Source organism: Sminthopsis crassicaudata, chromosome 3 (genome assembly GCF_048593235.1).
Source record: "Sminthopsis crassicaudata isolate SCR6 chromosome 3, ASM4859323v1, whole genome shotgun sequence".
Taxonomy (NCBI): domain Eukaryota; kingdom Metazoa; phylum Chordata; class Mammalia; order Dasyuromorphia; family Dasyuridae; genus Sminthopsis; species Sminthopsis crassicaudata.
Genome location: NC_133619.1, coordinates 63,478,274 through 63,494,085, shown reverse-complemented (window position 1 = coordinate 63,494,085; position 15,812 = coordinate 63,478,274). Strand labels below are relative to the sequence as shown.

At 43.7% G+C, this 15,812-nt stretch overlaps 1 protein-coding gene across 5 annotated transcripts in view; it reads left to right on the top strand.

Annotated features, from left to right (window-relative positions):
• TTLL4 (tubulin tyrosine ligase like 4) overlaps positions 1–7,638 on the top strand; it is a 31,051-nt gene extending 23,413 nt beyond the window's left edge. For all 5 annotated transcript variants that reach the window (XM_074307612.1, XM_074307616.1, XM_074307615.1 and 2 more), the window contains exons 6-19: positions 411–521; positions 953–1,029; positions 1,818–2,009; positions 2,094–2,176; positions 2,448–2,576; positions 3,028–3,150; positions 3,597–3,695; positions 4,033–4,167; positions 4,858–4,995; positions 5,354–5,456; positions 5,951–6,161; positions 6,248–6,318; positions 6,569–6,651; positions 7,170–7,638. In XM_074307612.1, coding sequence (XP_074163713.1) covers positions 411–521; positions 953–1,029; positions 1,818–2,009; positions 2,094–2,176; positions 2,448–2,576; positions 3,028–3,150; positions 3,597–3,695; positions 4,033–4,167; positions 4,858–4,995; positions 5,354–5,456; positions 5,951–6,161; positions 6,248–6,318; positions 6,569–6,651; positions 7,170–7,335 — 1,721 coding nt within the window. In that variant the 3' untranslated portion in view covers positions 7,336–7,638. The remainder of the gene's footprint in view (positions 1–410; positions 522–952; positions 1,030–1,817; positions 2,010–2,093; positions 2,177–2,447; positions 2,577–3,027; positions 3,151–3,596; positions 3,696–4,032; positions 4,168–4,857; positions 4,996–5,353; positions 5,457–5,950; positions 6,162–6,247; positions 6,319–6,568; positions 6,652–7,169) is intronic.
• The last annotated feature ends 8,174 nt before the right edge of the window (positions 7,639–15,812 follow it).

The following is a 15,812-nucleotide window of genomic DNA, read 5'->3' as shown; positions in this document are numbered from 1 at the left end:
GGGGGGAGGAGAAAGGCTACCTACCTTGAAGGAGCCAAGTATAATGAATATACCATTTGTCAAGCTTTCTATGTTCATGCCTTTGTTTTACATGGCTTTAATTCTAACCCCAAACTATATTTTCTTCTTAGATTCTTCCTCATTTGCCTATATTTTCCCCTTTCCTTATCAACCCTGTTCCTTTACCTCTTGCCTCTAGTCTTTGTTCCTTATTTCTTCTTTCATCTCTCCCTCTTGATTTTTATTAAAAAAGGATCTTGCCCATGAGCATTTCAGTTTATTGTAGGAGCACTGAACCAGAACAATTCCAGAGGCTCATGTGGCTATGGTGGAGTTATTGGTAGCCAAATGTGGTTATATCCTCTCTCTGTTCACCGTGGTCTTTTCTGCCATCCGTGATCTTTGTATAGTGGAGAAGCTACCCTGGGAACAGAGGAAACTGCTTCGTTGGAAAATGAGTACAGTGACTCCCAACATTGTCAAACAGACCATTGGACGCTCTCACTTCAAAGTCAGCAAGAGTGAGTGTTGGTTTGTTCTGCCTCATTTACCAGACCTAGTATTGCCAAAGTGCTCTGACCTCACTGTGGGATGTGAACCTTTGCATCTGGAGCCCTTCCTGCCTTCTGAGGGAAGTGCTAAGAGATTAGGATTCAGCACAATTATTTTTAGAGGACTCTATTAATGGAGGACTTGTGGGAGGAGAGGGACAAATATTATAAACATGAGAGAAAAGGTAGCCTTGAGATCCTGGCCTTTTCATGCTATGTGTGGGATTGGGACCCTGATGATAGAAAAATAGTGTCCCAATCTTGGCTGTGGAGCCTTTCTCTGACATGGGCACAGGGCCATAGTCTGTGAACTCCCTAGGCACATATAGAGTTTTAGAGCCCCTTTCCACCACAAAGAGAAGAAACTGCAAAAGGAACTGACTGTAAAATGTCTTTCACAGAAAACGATGATTGGCTGGGCTGTTGGGGTCACCACATGAAATCTCCCAGTTTCAAAACAATTCGGGAGCATCAAAAGGTAGGAGCCATCCCTGAGAGGCTGTACAAGGTGGTTCCTAAGTAGGAAAACAAGGAAAGGGAACACAAAATTAGAGAGGAAAAAGTGAGAAAAACCCAAAGGTTTTCAAATAGCTCTGAAGAAGAAGCATAATAGGCTTCCAGATGAGAATTAGCTGTAGGCCCCTGGGCTCCAATCCAGGTCAGTCACATAGTATCTGAGAGTCACTCAATTATTTATTTAGCAACAGCTATGTATGTCCCAGCCACTGTGTTGGTCAGTAGTTATAGAAAGAGATAGAGACAGTGACAGAGAGAAGAGAAGAAACTGACTTCAATCTAGTCCTGGCCTTTCTAGGTACCATCCTGTGTGTATCAAAGGAAAGAGTTTCTATTTACAGTTGACCACATACTCCAATCTAAACTGCCATATAGTCCCTCCATTTGTTTTCCACGCTGGTCATTTTTTATAAAACACAGAGGCTTGTGGTCCCTTCTTGGAAGAAATAGACTTAGTTTCTTGTGATCAGGACTTCTAGGGACTAAATAAGTCTCCAGTTCTTGTCTCATACTGGAGGGAAGAGCCATCAGGGTCCAGATGCAGAAGAGATATTAATAGGGCCAGTTAGTTTTTCCTTTCATAAACATCTGTTTCCAAATTGCCACTGTCTGAGTGTTTCCAGAAGCTACTGAGCTGGCATGGGCAGCTGAACTGGATGGCATCACCTTTCTGGATGTCACCTTCCTTTGCCACCTTAGCCACCCTCAACATTTTTCATTTCTCTTCCCTTCTCCCTCTCCTGTGTGTAGCTGAACCACTTCCCAGGCTCATTCCAGATTGGGCGGAAGGACCGACTATGGCGTAACCTGTCACGCATGCAGAGCCGCTTTGGAAAGAAGGAGTTTAGCTTCTTCCCCCAGTCATTCATCCTACCACAGGATGCCAAACTTCTTCGAAAAGCCTGGGAGAGTAGCAGCCGTCAGAAGTGGATTGTGAAGCCGGTAAGGAGTCTGGAGGGAGGAAAAAGAACAGGGAAGGCAAGGGTCCCTGTGCTGACACAGTTTTCCTTCCTTCTTGCTCTCTAGCCAGCATCAGCCCGAGGCATTGGCATCCAGGTCATCCATAAATGGAGCCAACTACCTAAGAGAAGACCCCTTCTCGTGCAGAGGTGAGCCAGCCTCTTGTCATGTCGCTGGAGATTCCCCCACCCGCCATCTCCCAGTCTTCCTAGCCAGCCCCAGACTCGTCCACATTTCTTCTTTTCCATATCTCCTTTTCAGAGGTGGCTTTCTTAGTACCAAGGAACCTTTTGTTTTTGCTTTAAGAATCTGTGGGCTTAGCTCTTGATCTAGTCCTTTCTCCTTCTCTCCCATCTCTTTTGTCCATTCTTGCACCTTATGCTGCTATCACTGTTGACCCCTTTCTTCTTTCCTGGGAAGATATCTGCACAAACCCTACCTCATCAGCGGGAGCAAGTTTGACCTTCGTATCTACGTTTACGTCACCTCATATGATCCCCTTCGGATCTACCTCTTCACGGATGGACTCGTCCGCTTTGCTAGCTGCAAGTAAGTGGGAGATATCATACTGTAGTATATAGATTTGTTTAGCAGGAACTAAAGCAAATAAGATAGATGGAAAAAATGGTTTGTTTGGGTTTTTTGGTTTTGCTTTACTTTTTTTGAGGGGAGGGTGTTGGGGGCACACAGAAAACATGAATGGAAGTGATTAGAAGAGCTGGGGAGGAACTCTTCTCTGCATCAGGAAGGCTGCTTGGAGGAGGCCTAAGAGAGGAAAAAGCTTGAGTATTTTAGGGTTCTGCCCCCTGTACTTTCCTGGTTACTGCTGTGACTGAGGACACCAGTTGGTTGTTCCTCAGGGGTTGGAGAAGTTCTAGAAAGCCTGAATTCTGGTTGGGGGAGCAGCGAGAATGGGTTCATGTGTGCCACTTAACCTGCCTAGAGCCCAGGAAAGCCTTGACCCCCTTTCCTCCATGTTCTCTGTCCTGCTGACTCCCAGATACTCCTCTTCCATGAAGAGCCTTAGCAACAAGTTCATCCATCTGACCAATTACAGCATCAATAAGAAGAACACCGAATACCAGGCCAACACTGATGAGAACGCTTGCCAGGGCCATAAGTGGTACTGTCTGAGGGCAGGGGGCTGAAGAAGGGTGGCCTTCCAGGATAGAGGGTACGTGTGAGTGCAGGGAGTGAGGCAGGTGAACATGGTCACCCAGCGGGGCCAGGGCCGCTTCTCCTAATAATGTCTCCTTAGGACACCCTTCCACTGTGAGCCCACGTATTCAGTTGTTTACATTGTGAAACATTATCCTGAGAAAGACAGCCCAGGACTCCATGACACCCTAAGGTTTCAGAGCCCTGCCTTGGGGCTGGTGTCCAGGGGCTCTGCTGACCTTCACGTTCTCCTCCTCCTGAGGTGTCAGGGGGCCTGAGAAAAGAGAGCTTGTAGACAGAGGCTCCCTCACACCATGGAGAGATTCTCGCCCAGAAACATGACACTGAAGATTCCTTTCCTCTTGTTTTGGATTGTTTTTTTTTTTGTTTTTTTTTTTTTTTTTTTTTTAGGGCACTGAAGGCCCTGTGGAACTATCTGAGCCAAAAAGGAATCAACAGTGATGCCATCTGGGAAAAGATTAAGGATGTTGTCGTCAAAACCATCATTGCGTGAGTCACTGGAGACTCTAACTTGTGGTGCACTGACCTCCATGACGTGGTGTTTTGGGCTTCCTTGGGCCTTTCTAGAGGAGCCGCTGGGAAATCGGGATGGGGAGGGAGTGGGGGTGGGGGGGGTGAAAGAGCGAGAGTTAATGTGTGTAGGCTGGGTTTCATTTCCCTCTTTTTTTCCCCCAATTCTCTGAGAGGTCTCAGCAGAAGCTGGCTCAAGGTTGATAGGTATCTACTGCAGACTGATGCTTCCCCTCCTGGGGCTAGTCAGTGGGCAAGGCACTTCTGGCTGGGCCATGGGAGGAAGCCCACAATTTACCGCCGTCCCCATCACCAGGTCAGAGCCTTACGTAACCAGTTTGCTCAAGATGTATGTGCGCCGGCCCTACAGCTGCCATGAGCTCTTTGGTTTTGACATCATGCTAGATGAAAATCTGAAGCCCTGGGTCCTTGAAGTCAACATCTCTCCAAGGTGAGTGGTATCCTCAAGGATACGCACCAGAAATCCCCGTCTGTAGTTTCTCCTCAGCCTCCTCTCCTGAAGTTTGGCCCCATTCCAATCCATATTTTTCCAACTTTGACAGATTCCTTTCCTACTTTGGACCTCAGTTTCCACTCTTATGTTAAATGGATAGACTGTTCCCTGGTCATACTTTCCTCCCTCTCCCCCCATTGTCTATTGGAACTTGAAGATGGTAGAGGAGAGGGGTGGAAATGGTTCCTTGAACCTGACGTCCAGCCTGGGTTACCCTCAGCAGGAAAGTTCCTTAAAAAGTGTGGCCCATTCTTACTCATGGGGCCAGGGGACCTTTGTAATGGAGCTACTGTATAGCACATCTGGGCTGGGCGGTACAACAGAAAGAGCATTGGTCTGGAATCTGAGTCCCAATATTAATTGACCCTGGGACAGCAGTAAAAGAACTTAGATTTTTGAGTCTCTTTCATCTTTAAGAAATAGTTGTGCTAGCTCCTCTTTCCTTGTAATGAAGCACTAGGTAAGTGCAAGTTGTTACTGCAAATATCCTGAGCCCTCTGGGATTCTGCAGGATCAGGCAAAGGCATGATGCAGAATTAGGGCCATACTATAATTGTGGTCAAGAGAAATTCTGGGGAAAAAACAAGTAGTTGCTTTGATTACCCTATGTCTGCTTCCCTCCTGCAGCCTTCACTCCAACTCTCCACTAGACATCAGCATCAAGGGCCAGATGATCCGAGACCTCCTGAACCTGGCGGGCTTTGTTCTTCCCCACGCAGAGGACATCGGCTCCAGCTGTGGCAGCTCTAGCAGCTCCACCATCAGGTTGGGCCTTTGCCCCACTGTAGCCCCTGGAAAGGGACCACCACAGGCCTTGGGCTGCTGGAGGGGCCTCAGGTCACTGGGGGTCCTCCATGAGATTTCCCCCAATCCAGGTGGGACTGACAAGGCTTGTTCACCTCGATGTGGAGACCCTGTGCTCTTTTTCTCTTTGCTAGTACTGGAATCATGAGCTTTAGAGCTGCCTGGTTGGGAGCATGTTGTGGCTCCTCACAGCTCTTTCCTCTCCCCCCTCCACCTCCCCACAGATCTCAGCCAGGCTCTACCCCCTTTTCTCATCAGGAAGGCATCTCATTTTCAAGGCTCTTGGACCTGCTTAAACCCTTCTTGTCTTTGTTCTTAGTCTTAGTAGCTCCACAAAGGAGAAGAGTAGGCTGGCTCCAGAGTACTTCACAGCAGAGAAAATGAAGAAAGCCTATTACCTGACCCAGAAACTGCCTGATCAGGTGGGGAGCCATCCCAGGAGCAGAATGGGTCCCTCTCATGCCATCTCTCTGACAGATAGGCCCGGGGCTGGGCAGAGCAGCCAGCTAGCATCCTGGAGCTTGGGCTCTGTGCCTTTACTCCATTCAGTTGGCTGTCTGACCTTGGGCAAGTCACCTTCTGTCTGGAATGCCCCATTGCCAGAGGGTCCAGAGCCAGACCCTCTGAGACCCTGCTCTACTCTTTCCTGAGGAGGCTGAGCCTGATGAAGTGGCAGTGGCTGAGGGCCTGCTTTGGAGCCCCCCCCAATCCCCCACGCTGCTCAGTGCTGCCTTCCCCCCCACAGATGGGGCTTAGTGCCCTCCATCTCCCCAATCCTGGCCTCATGAGTTCCATCCTGCCAGTACTGGTTTTGGTGTGCTCTGTCCCCTCAAAACTGCTCTGCTTTTCCTCTTCCACCCCTCTCCCCATCCCCATTGATTGATGCTGTCTCCTCTTCTTACATGGGGCACACAAGGATTTCTATGCGTCGGTGCTGGACATCCTGACGCCAGATGACGTTCGGGTCCTCGTTGAGATGGAGGATGAGTTCTCACGCCGGGGCCAGTTTGAGCGGGTCTTCCCGTCTCGAGTCTCTGCCCGCTATCTCCGTTTCTTCGAGCAGCCACGTTATTTTAATATCCTGACCACGCAGTGGGAACAGAAGTATCACAGCAACAAACTTAAAGGTGCGTGTGCACCACCTTGTTGTCTGGGGACAGGCAGGAAGCTTTGCAGAGTGACCCACCTTGTTCTCTCTTCCTCTTTGCTCCAGGAGTGGACTTGCTCCGCAGCTGGTGCTACAAAGGCTTTCATACTGGAACCATCTCTGACTCTGCTCCCATGGTGAGTGAGCTCGTCCCTGCTTTTCCAGGGGTGGCGAGGAGCCATCCCCTGCTTATTTCCAGGGTCTATCCCAAGATGTCTCTCCTCATCCTGCCAAGCTTCTCTGGGTGTTTGCCACCCGTTCACTGGCTTGGCCTTGGAGGAAGGGGAAATCCTTTTTCTTTGCCCCATGGTCAGTGGTGGGCTGGGCTGTCTGGGACATTCCTGCTCACTCTTAAGTGGGGAGGCCTGCTCTTCTTTTTGTTTGTAGTGGTCCCTGCCGAGATCACATATCGTCATGAAGGGTGACATCCTCCTCAATGCCTTCTGTAAAACAGACCTGAACAAGCTGGGGTAAAGGTTAAGGGCTGAATCCGGGCAAAACTTGAGGGATGAGGGGATGGGACTGGGTTTAGTTCTGAGGAGTCAGAAATCTAGGAATGGGGATAGAAGTAACCAGTGGCCAGGCTTGACAGAATTGGGGTCAGGGAGAAGCTCAGAATAGAGAAAGCTTCCTCCTACTGGGACAAAACCAAGGGGTGCAAAGTGACGAATGGTGGGTGGTGCTGCATCAGCCCCTCTAGCGCGAGGGTGCGAGGAGGACACTTGTGGCCAACTGACTCCTTGTTGGGCCTGTGCCTGCCCTCCTGTGTTTGTGGACCTGGCTGTCCTTTCAGGTTTTGGGGGAACAGTAAAAAGGAAGCTCCTTTCCTGAAATAGATTGGAGGCCGACTCTAGGACAGGAGACTTTGCTAAAATTATCAGTTGCTCTTAGTCCCAGCCATGTTCATGGGAACAGAGCCATTTCATGAAGGGAGAAACCCCTCCATTTTCATGAACTCTTACACTTCTCCCTTTTCTCTTTCTCCCAGGAAAACCCCCCATTCTACAAAGGAAAATGAGGATGCCACCCACAACTCTAGCCCCTGCCCTCCAGTGTTACCTATGCTCAAATATTCAGGGCAAGCTCAGAGACTCCCTGTTTCCCCCACACCTCCAAAAGCCAACAACAACCTTGTTGCCTCTGTGAACCCATGATCAGCTTCCTTCCATTAACCCCACTCCCTCCCCAGGAGCACCAGCGATAGCTACCTCATGGGAACCGGCCTGCCGGCCAGCCTGGAACCCCACCCCTGTCCATCCTGCCCCTAGTCAGAGTATTTTTGGAAAAGGTTGAATTCCAGAAAGAGGATTTCTCTGGGGCTTAGAGGGATGGTGGGTTTAGGGAAAGCATATGGAGGGGCTATGTCCCACTCTCCTGCTGCTTGCCCAGCTCCTGTTATCCCAGCTGAGAAGCAAACAGTGGCCATCGCAGCCTTATAAAACAGGGTTTGATTTCTACCCTCAGAGCCATGTGTGATTTGTTTCCTGATCTAACTGAACTCTTGCCTCACCCATGCTTTGGGCCAGAAAACTTGTTGTTCTCCATCTAGCCCCTGGAGAGAGATTTGATAATCCACACAAGTTTTTATGGGATGGAGCATACCAGGGCATAAGGATGGGACTTTGGGGATCAGAAGGGAGAAGAGCAGGGAGAAGCCGGCTTGCTTGATTTTTTACGTATGTCCCATTGTTTTTGTTTTTCTCCCTTTGTTTCTTGTGGGTCAACACATACATGTATAACAGGCCTCATGGTGCCTTCCTTTGAGAGAACAATAGCTGGCTTGGCAGCCTCATATTGGACATTTTTTCTGCCATTAGTGAGATAGAATCTCCAGTAAGTCTTCATTCTTCTTGTGACCTGAGGGTAGAGCTAAGTGAGGTTAACACTGAAGTCCTTTCCTCTTTCAGTTTCTGTTCTGAGGACTACTTTGTGGTGAGGTCTCTCGGCGCCTACTACTATGGAAACGATCAGGTTTCTCTCCCTGTGCGACACCCTTCTTCTCTTCTCCAGGGCTCAAATGGAAAACATAATAGGTTCCATTCTAGGCTAGTTGGCTCAACCATCATGTGCCAGAAACTTCTCCTCAGGACTTCCCTGGGAGGGATGACCCACTTCAGATGAACATAATGTCTAAATCTTCATGCAAACGACCATTGCAGTTCTCGCCTTCTCAGACTGTTTCATCCTCCAAACCTGAACTCCTCCTGGTCCACCCTCCTGCCCATTGTCTTATTCTGATAATCTGATTTTAAAACTGTTTCTTCTTCGGAATTGATGCCATCACTCATCACCTTCTAACTCATCTGCTGCTGAATCTGTGGAAGTCCCAGAGCTTTCCATGGGGTTAAATTACTGAAGGAGGGCTCTCAGATGGGAATCGTTATCCAATTTTGACGATAGATCTTGGATTTGAGATATAGCATTGGACTCTCAAGATCCTTCCTATCCCTCAACTAGAGCCACAGAATTTCTGGGTTGGAATGGACCTTGGCAGCCAGCCCTTTAATCCAACCAGTACCTGAAAAAGGGAACACCACTTGCCTTTATAAACTCAAAGGAAAATTCAGTACTTTCCTAGATAACCCACTTTGGATAACTATTACCTATTTCCTTAAGTATTTTATTGAAACTTTTTTTTAAAATTGGTATCTTTCCCTAATACTATACCCCAGTAGTAGAACCCAATCTTCTTAGCATAGAAGTACAGAACAAACCTACTCCACTAATGAGGTTGAACAATGAGGTTGAACAGTGTATACTCCATCCACAGATGTCTGCCATTTCTAGATCAAGAAGAAAGATGAGGATTCATCATCATTCCTCTGGAACCAAGATCACTGATCAGTATTGTTTAAGTTACTGTGGCCTTTATGCATATTGTTCCCCTTGGTTCTGCATAATGAGAATTAACAGCTAACACATAGCTTGTAAATTACATGCTTTGTCTTTTTTGAACCTCAAAAACTTTGTGAGATAAGTACTACTAGTGTTATCCCCATTTTACAAATTACTGAGGTTCAAAAATTAATGATTTGCCCATGATCACAACTTGTAAATATCAATGATAGAATTTTTATCCAGGGCTTCTTAACTACAAACGCCACATTGCTCATTTTTCTCTGTTTATTCATCGAAATTATCCTACTTTTTGGAAGCAATTCTGAATTTTTCATGTCTCCTGCTACTTACTATGAAAGAATATTCCATTATATTTCTGTCACAAGTTTGTTCATTTTCCTGTCAGGACACTCATCTTGTTTTCAGTTTCTTGCTAACAGAGACTTGTTAAGAATATTTTGTTATACATGGGATCTTTCTGTCATGGATACCCTTGGGATATGTGGCCAAGAGTGGGATTTAAGTATAAACATCCTCATTTCCTTCAACCAATTTTTTTTAAGGATAGTATGTTTCTCATCTTCTTGTTGGACTTTCTGGATGCATCCAGATTTTTGGTGCCTTTACTAAAATGTGGTGTTCGGAACTAAATACAGTCTTCTAGAAGTGGTCTCATTAAGGCAGAATACAGTGGAATTATCACCTCCTTCATGTTGGACACTTATTTCCCTAATTCAGCATTGGCAGCCAGGTATCACAGAAACTAGAGTTCTGGGCCTAGAGTTGGGAAGTCCTGACTTCACTACTTGTGTGACCAGGCAAGTCATTTAGCTCTGTTTCTCTCAGTTTCCTCCTCTGTGAATGGAACTGGAGAAGGAAATGGCAAACTACTCCACTACCTTTGCCAAGAAAAACCTCAAAATCAGGTCAGAGTTGGATGTGACTCAACATAGCTTTTTTGCCTACAGTAATGTTCTGTTAACATTGAGCATTTGCTTTAGCCTTGTGAGCCACTATGAGTCATTACTCTGTCATGCAATGGATGTCATCCTTCCTAGTTTTGGGAATAGTATAGAAATGTATAGAAATTGAGGCTCAGAAAATAAATGGTTTGTCCAGGGTCACACATCTAGTAAAAAGTCTATGAAGGAGATGTGCTATTGCCTCTAGTTTAAAATATTCCTCAGCCTGATGTCTAAGGCTTGCCCCAGTCTACCTCCAGCCTATCTTTCTGGCCAGATATTTCACACACTTCTCTTCACATAAATGCTAATGTTGCAGTACTGTGAATTGTCCATCAGTCTTGTCCTTCCATCTTCCACTTCACCCCACGTTCGTGGAGACAGTGTGTCCCCTATGCTGAGAATGTATTTTCTTACTGATACTACTTCTGGACTTCTCTCAGAGTTCAGCTCAGGTGCCACCTTTTCAGTGAAATCACTTCTGATAATCTCACCTCCTCAGTATCCTCTTCATAATTTCCTAGAGTACTTTAGCTCACTTCTCGTTTATAAGTAGCTTTTCTCAATTTTGTATTATACTTACTTGAATATATGTCATTCCCCGTCCCCAAAAAAGTTAGGAATTCCTTGCACATGGTAAGCATTTGACATTATATCATCCAATAAATGTCGAAGGAAGAATCAAGTAAGGTGATTGCCAACTCCCTGTTAATAGGTAGTAAAAGAGTTTTGAGGGCTTGGGAGGAGGGATATACACAGGCTCAGGTAGAGAACCTCCCTATACTGTCAAAATTTCCAGTAATATCACTTAGGGTGGTTGTTGGAGGACTCTAAAATGCATTGTAAAAGATGATCGTCTTAGGTGAAAAGGGTTGTTTTTTAATTTGTTTCATCACTGCTGCTGATTTAAGTCTAGGGCATATTGGGAAGAGCTTTTGATAATGTGTGTAAAGATTTTTTATAAACCTTTAAGGGCTATTAAAGTGCCATTAAGTTGTCTTTACAGTTGTTAAAGACAGCTATTGCTGTCTTTGCTCAAAACAAATCTTTCCAAGTTCTCTGAATTCCTCATATTCCTTAATGAGCAATATTTCATTACATCCCTGTGCCACTGTTTGTTCTGCCACATTGTTAATATCACAAAATATTAGATGGAGTCTTTCCTGATGTCTTTGGCCTCGTTCCTCATATTCCTTATTGAGCAATAATATTACATCCCTATACCACCGTTTGTTCTGCCACTTTGTTATATCATAAAATATCAATATATTGATATAGATGGAGTCTTTGTCTTTGACCTCATTCTTCATATTTCTTATTGAGCAATAATATTCCATTATATCCCTATACCACTGTTTGTTCTGCCACTTTGAAATATAAAGTATCACGATATTTTGATATAGATGGAGCCTTATGTCTTCAACCTCCATTTTGTTTATGCCCAGTAGTGGGAGTGCTGGGTCAAAGGGTCTGAACAATTGAGTAATTTTTCTCTTATAATTCCAAAGTTTTCCAGAAGGGCTGAATGAATTCACGGCTTCACCAGAAGGGCATTAATGTACTTGCTGTCCTTAGCCCCTCTGACATTGACTGATTCTAATGTCTTTGCCAGATTTTCTTTTTTAAAAAGTTATTGATATCTTTGTATGTGTGTGTGATTTTTTTGTTTGTTTGTTTGTTTGTTTTTTAATATCTCCATTTCCAGAGAGTTGTTCCTTTTAACAGAATAAGACAGGAAAAAGTATGTTAGCAAAATTAAAATGTTGAAAAAGTTTGACATTCTATGCAGCATTGCACATCCATGATCTGCCTTTGTAAAAAAGAAGCCAGTTTGTGAGAGTTTATAACTGAGCTAACATTGCCACTCCCCTTCGACCACAACAACCAATGTACTAATCCAAGAATTGATTGTTGAGTTATGTAACACTACTGTGCATTTTCATTTTCACCACAATATATTAATGGGTCACAAGCAAGGCTTTGAGGGTCAGTCCAGCTTGGAAGGCAATTTTTTTTTTTTTTTAATGTAGCAATTTAAGCACAAATCACAACAGGGATGAAGTGTTGAAGGTGTTTGGGCTAAAATTTGTGACATTTCCCTTTTGAATAAAACAAAACACAGTTTTGTCTAGCTGAAATCACTATTAAACTTATACAGATTTTTAAGGATTATCTGAAGTAGAAAACGAGGCCCTCTGGGAGACCCTTGAGATGGGAGAGACCATCAATCTCCTGGGAGAGGTCTCTCTTGGCAGTCCTCTGCTGCTATTAAGTTTAAACAGATGAGGTTCCTTTTTTCCAGTGATGAGAAAGGTTGAATGTCTAGCCCCTGAGTTCTTCTAAGGCAGTACCTAATAGTCAAAAGTTCTCATACTTGCAATCTGTGGCCTGATGTTTCTCCTAGAATCCAGACTCCCATGTTTGGTACCGACCCCCAGAAGATAGTCTCTGGCTTCTTATGCCCAGGCTCTGGAGTTTACTTTAGGAACATCTCAAAAACATGGGGCATAGAAACAGCTTTTGTCTTTTTCCACAGCTTCTGCTGGAGTATTCCATGTAATTTACCAGTATTGGGAATGGGGCAACTTTTATTTCATTCCACAGGAAATTCAGGAGACAAAGGTCCTAGAGGAGGTTTTAAGGAGATATAGAAAATACACAAAAGTCCCCATAATAGTTCAAAAGCTTTCTTTGAAAGGTAACTAAACTTGGAGGTTGTCATTGGGGTCACATGTTGATGAATGCCTCATCATAGGCAGTTTTACCAAACCTTTTAGTAGTACCAGGTGGAGGGAACTCCCACACAATTGGTGCCAGGTACTTTGTGGCCTGGGGACATCTTTCTGGTTCTCCCATCTCCATTTCCTAATGCAGATTCTTGAACGCATATTTCACTACTTCACTACTACATAAGTCAGTTAATAAAGCATTTAGTGTTACCTATGCGCCAGCAGTAGAGATACAAAAAACCCAGTCCCTTCCCTTAAAGAGCTCACATTTTAATAGAACACAAGTAACAAAGTAACTGTAGCAGAGATGGAAAGCAATCTGAAAGGGAAAGGCATTTTCACTAGGTGACTAGGAAGTTCTTTAGGAGTTGGGATTTGAACTGAAACCATGAAGGTGAGAAGGGGAAGCGCACACAGGTAGATATACCCTGACTCACCAGCATCTGATAGGTTGCTATTATATGACCCCAACCCAAATTAAAATTTGAGACAAGGTAGGAAGCAAAAAAATAAAGGCAGCATGACCTGGTGAGAAAGGACAACTCTTAACAAAGTCTCAGTAGAGAAGTGCAAACTGCAAAACAAGATTATATAGATCCTAACCAGAAGCTCTCCCCTTTTTCTCCCATTGTTGGGGGAGTCCAGGCATATACCCTAAACTTGGAAATTATCCCAGAAATAAAATACTAGTAAATAACAAACTCTTTGGAAATGTGTATTGTTTAAAATTAACACCTGCAGCTTTTAGCTTTAGCTCAACTTGTTATTGCAAAGTCTCAGGTCACAATTAGGGCCTAGGGCCATATTGTTATGAGATGTCATTTAGTTTATCCCATTAACCATTAAAGTCCATCCAGGTAGCAGAGGGTTGCTGTGACCAATTGTCATGTCATATATGGCAGTAACATCTGGTCCCCTGGCTTCTCTGAGTGGAATGCTTCTGTCTGGTGGCCCTTCTGTCAGAAGATATTCTCACCCTTATGGCTGGATAAATAACCACAGGTAGTCTTTGATCTAGTTTCTATAATCAAAATGTGGTAAGATGTTATGGCTAGCTTAATCCTAGTTTTTTTCAAGTTAGATCATTCCTTGCAGTTTAGAAATTATATTTAAAGTTGTTTGTTTTGTCCAGCAACTGAACATTTATCTGCTTTTGTTAATGCATAAGACCAATTAGAAATAGCTTCAACTCTCAGAAATATGCTATATATCCTGGCATATTTCCTTCAGTTTAATTGCATTTGCTTCCTAAAATTTTATCTATCTATAGTACTTGTCATTGTTTATTTGCCAAAGTCATATATTTGAAGGATCTTTTCCCCTTTCCAATGAATGATATTCTAATAACTGTAAGAAACAAAATATCTTACCAAGAACTTCATTGACTCACTGGTAAATGCATAAAAGATTTATTTTACATTCTTACAAGAATGGGTACCTAGAACTGGAAACTGAGTGGATGCCAATCAGTTGGAGAATGACTGAATAAGTTATGGCTTATGAATGTTAATGGAATATTATTCTATAAGAAACGATCAGTGGGATGAGAAAGGCTTGGAGAGACATGAACTGATACTAAGTGAAGTTAATAGAACCAGGACAACATGTACACAGCAACAAGATTATATGATGGTCAATTCTGATGGATGTGGCTCTTTTCAACAGTGAGGTGACTCAAGCCAATTCCAATAGACTTGTGATGGAGAGAACTATCTACTACACTCAGAAAGAGGATTATGGGGACTGAACATGGATCACAACATAGTATTTTCACTTTCTTTATTGCTTGCTTTTTGTTTTTGTTCTCATTTTCCCTTTTTGATCTCATTTTTCTTGTGCAGCATGATAATTATGGAAATAAGTATGGAAGAATTGCACGTGTTTTAACATATATTGGATTACTTGCTGTCTAGGGGAAGGGGTGGAGGGGGGGATTTAGAAGATTAAATATTGAGAACTAACTTTGTATACATTTTGAAAATAAAAAACTACTAAAAACAAATGACAACAAAAAATGAATGAGTACCTAGGTGACTAGACACATTTTGAAAACTCCATAGGCTGCATTTATTCCTATCCTGAAGCACAAGTCTCATTCCTGATTCCCCATTAATTGGATGTTTCAAGCTATGAATCTCCACCCTCATTACATAGCCAGTTCCTGCTCTTACATTCTAGAAGGGGGGAAGGGTAACAAAGGAGGGCTAAGGGCAAAGAGCAAAAGATTCTTTTCAAATCTCAGGTTACCACCCAGATTACAAAAGTCAGCCCCTGCCCCCAAGGAGTTTACATTCTTTTGGAAGAAAACCTCTATCTCTGGTTATTCCTTGATGTCCTTCTGGGTTACAGTTTTCTAATTTAAGTTTAATTTGTCCAATTTAATTTTCACAACTGTGGAAACCAAATGCCTATCCATTTCTCATATAATTAGCACTTACGTGCTATGTGACCACACTATGTGATAGGCACTATCTTAAGTGCTTTACCCAATTCATTTGATCCTCACAATAACCCTTCAAGGTAGGTACCATTAGAAAAACCATTTTACAATTGAGGAAACTGAGGCAAACAGCAGTTAAGTGACTTGCCAGGATTCATATAGCTAGCATGTGAAGCTCATTCCTGACTCTAGGTGCTGTAGTTTCACCAATTTTGCAGGCTGTCAGATAATCTATGAGTCAGTAATAAAATTTCTGAGACAATAGTGAGATGCATACCAGACCACTCCTCAACTCTACCTCTAAGCCATAAAATTAGCATACCAGTGACATAAAAAACCTGAATTCTCTTTTTTCCTATAAATTTATCTTCTTGCTTCTGTTTTTTTTGCTAACTTCTTTTGAAGTTTTCTGCTTTAGTTGGCATTACAATCATAATAAACTTTGGCCCTTGACTTGGAGATGGGTCCAAGCCTGCAAATTCTTTTTAGATACTTTGCAACACAGCCTGGAGCGCCAATCTTTTTGGGGTCTCCCTTGAACTTCAACATAAGACCAGGTCTCTATCCACTTTACCATCTAGCCACTACTATATGAATATGCTTATTGTGGTGTCCCATCACTACTGGAATGCTTTTCTAGGTCTCTACAAGTATCTGCCCCA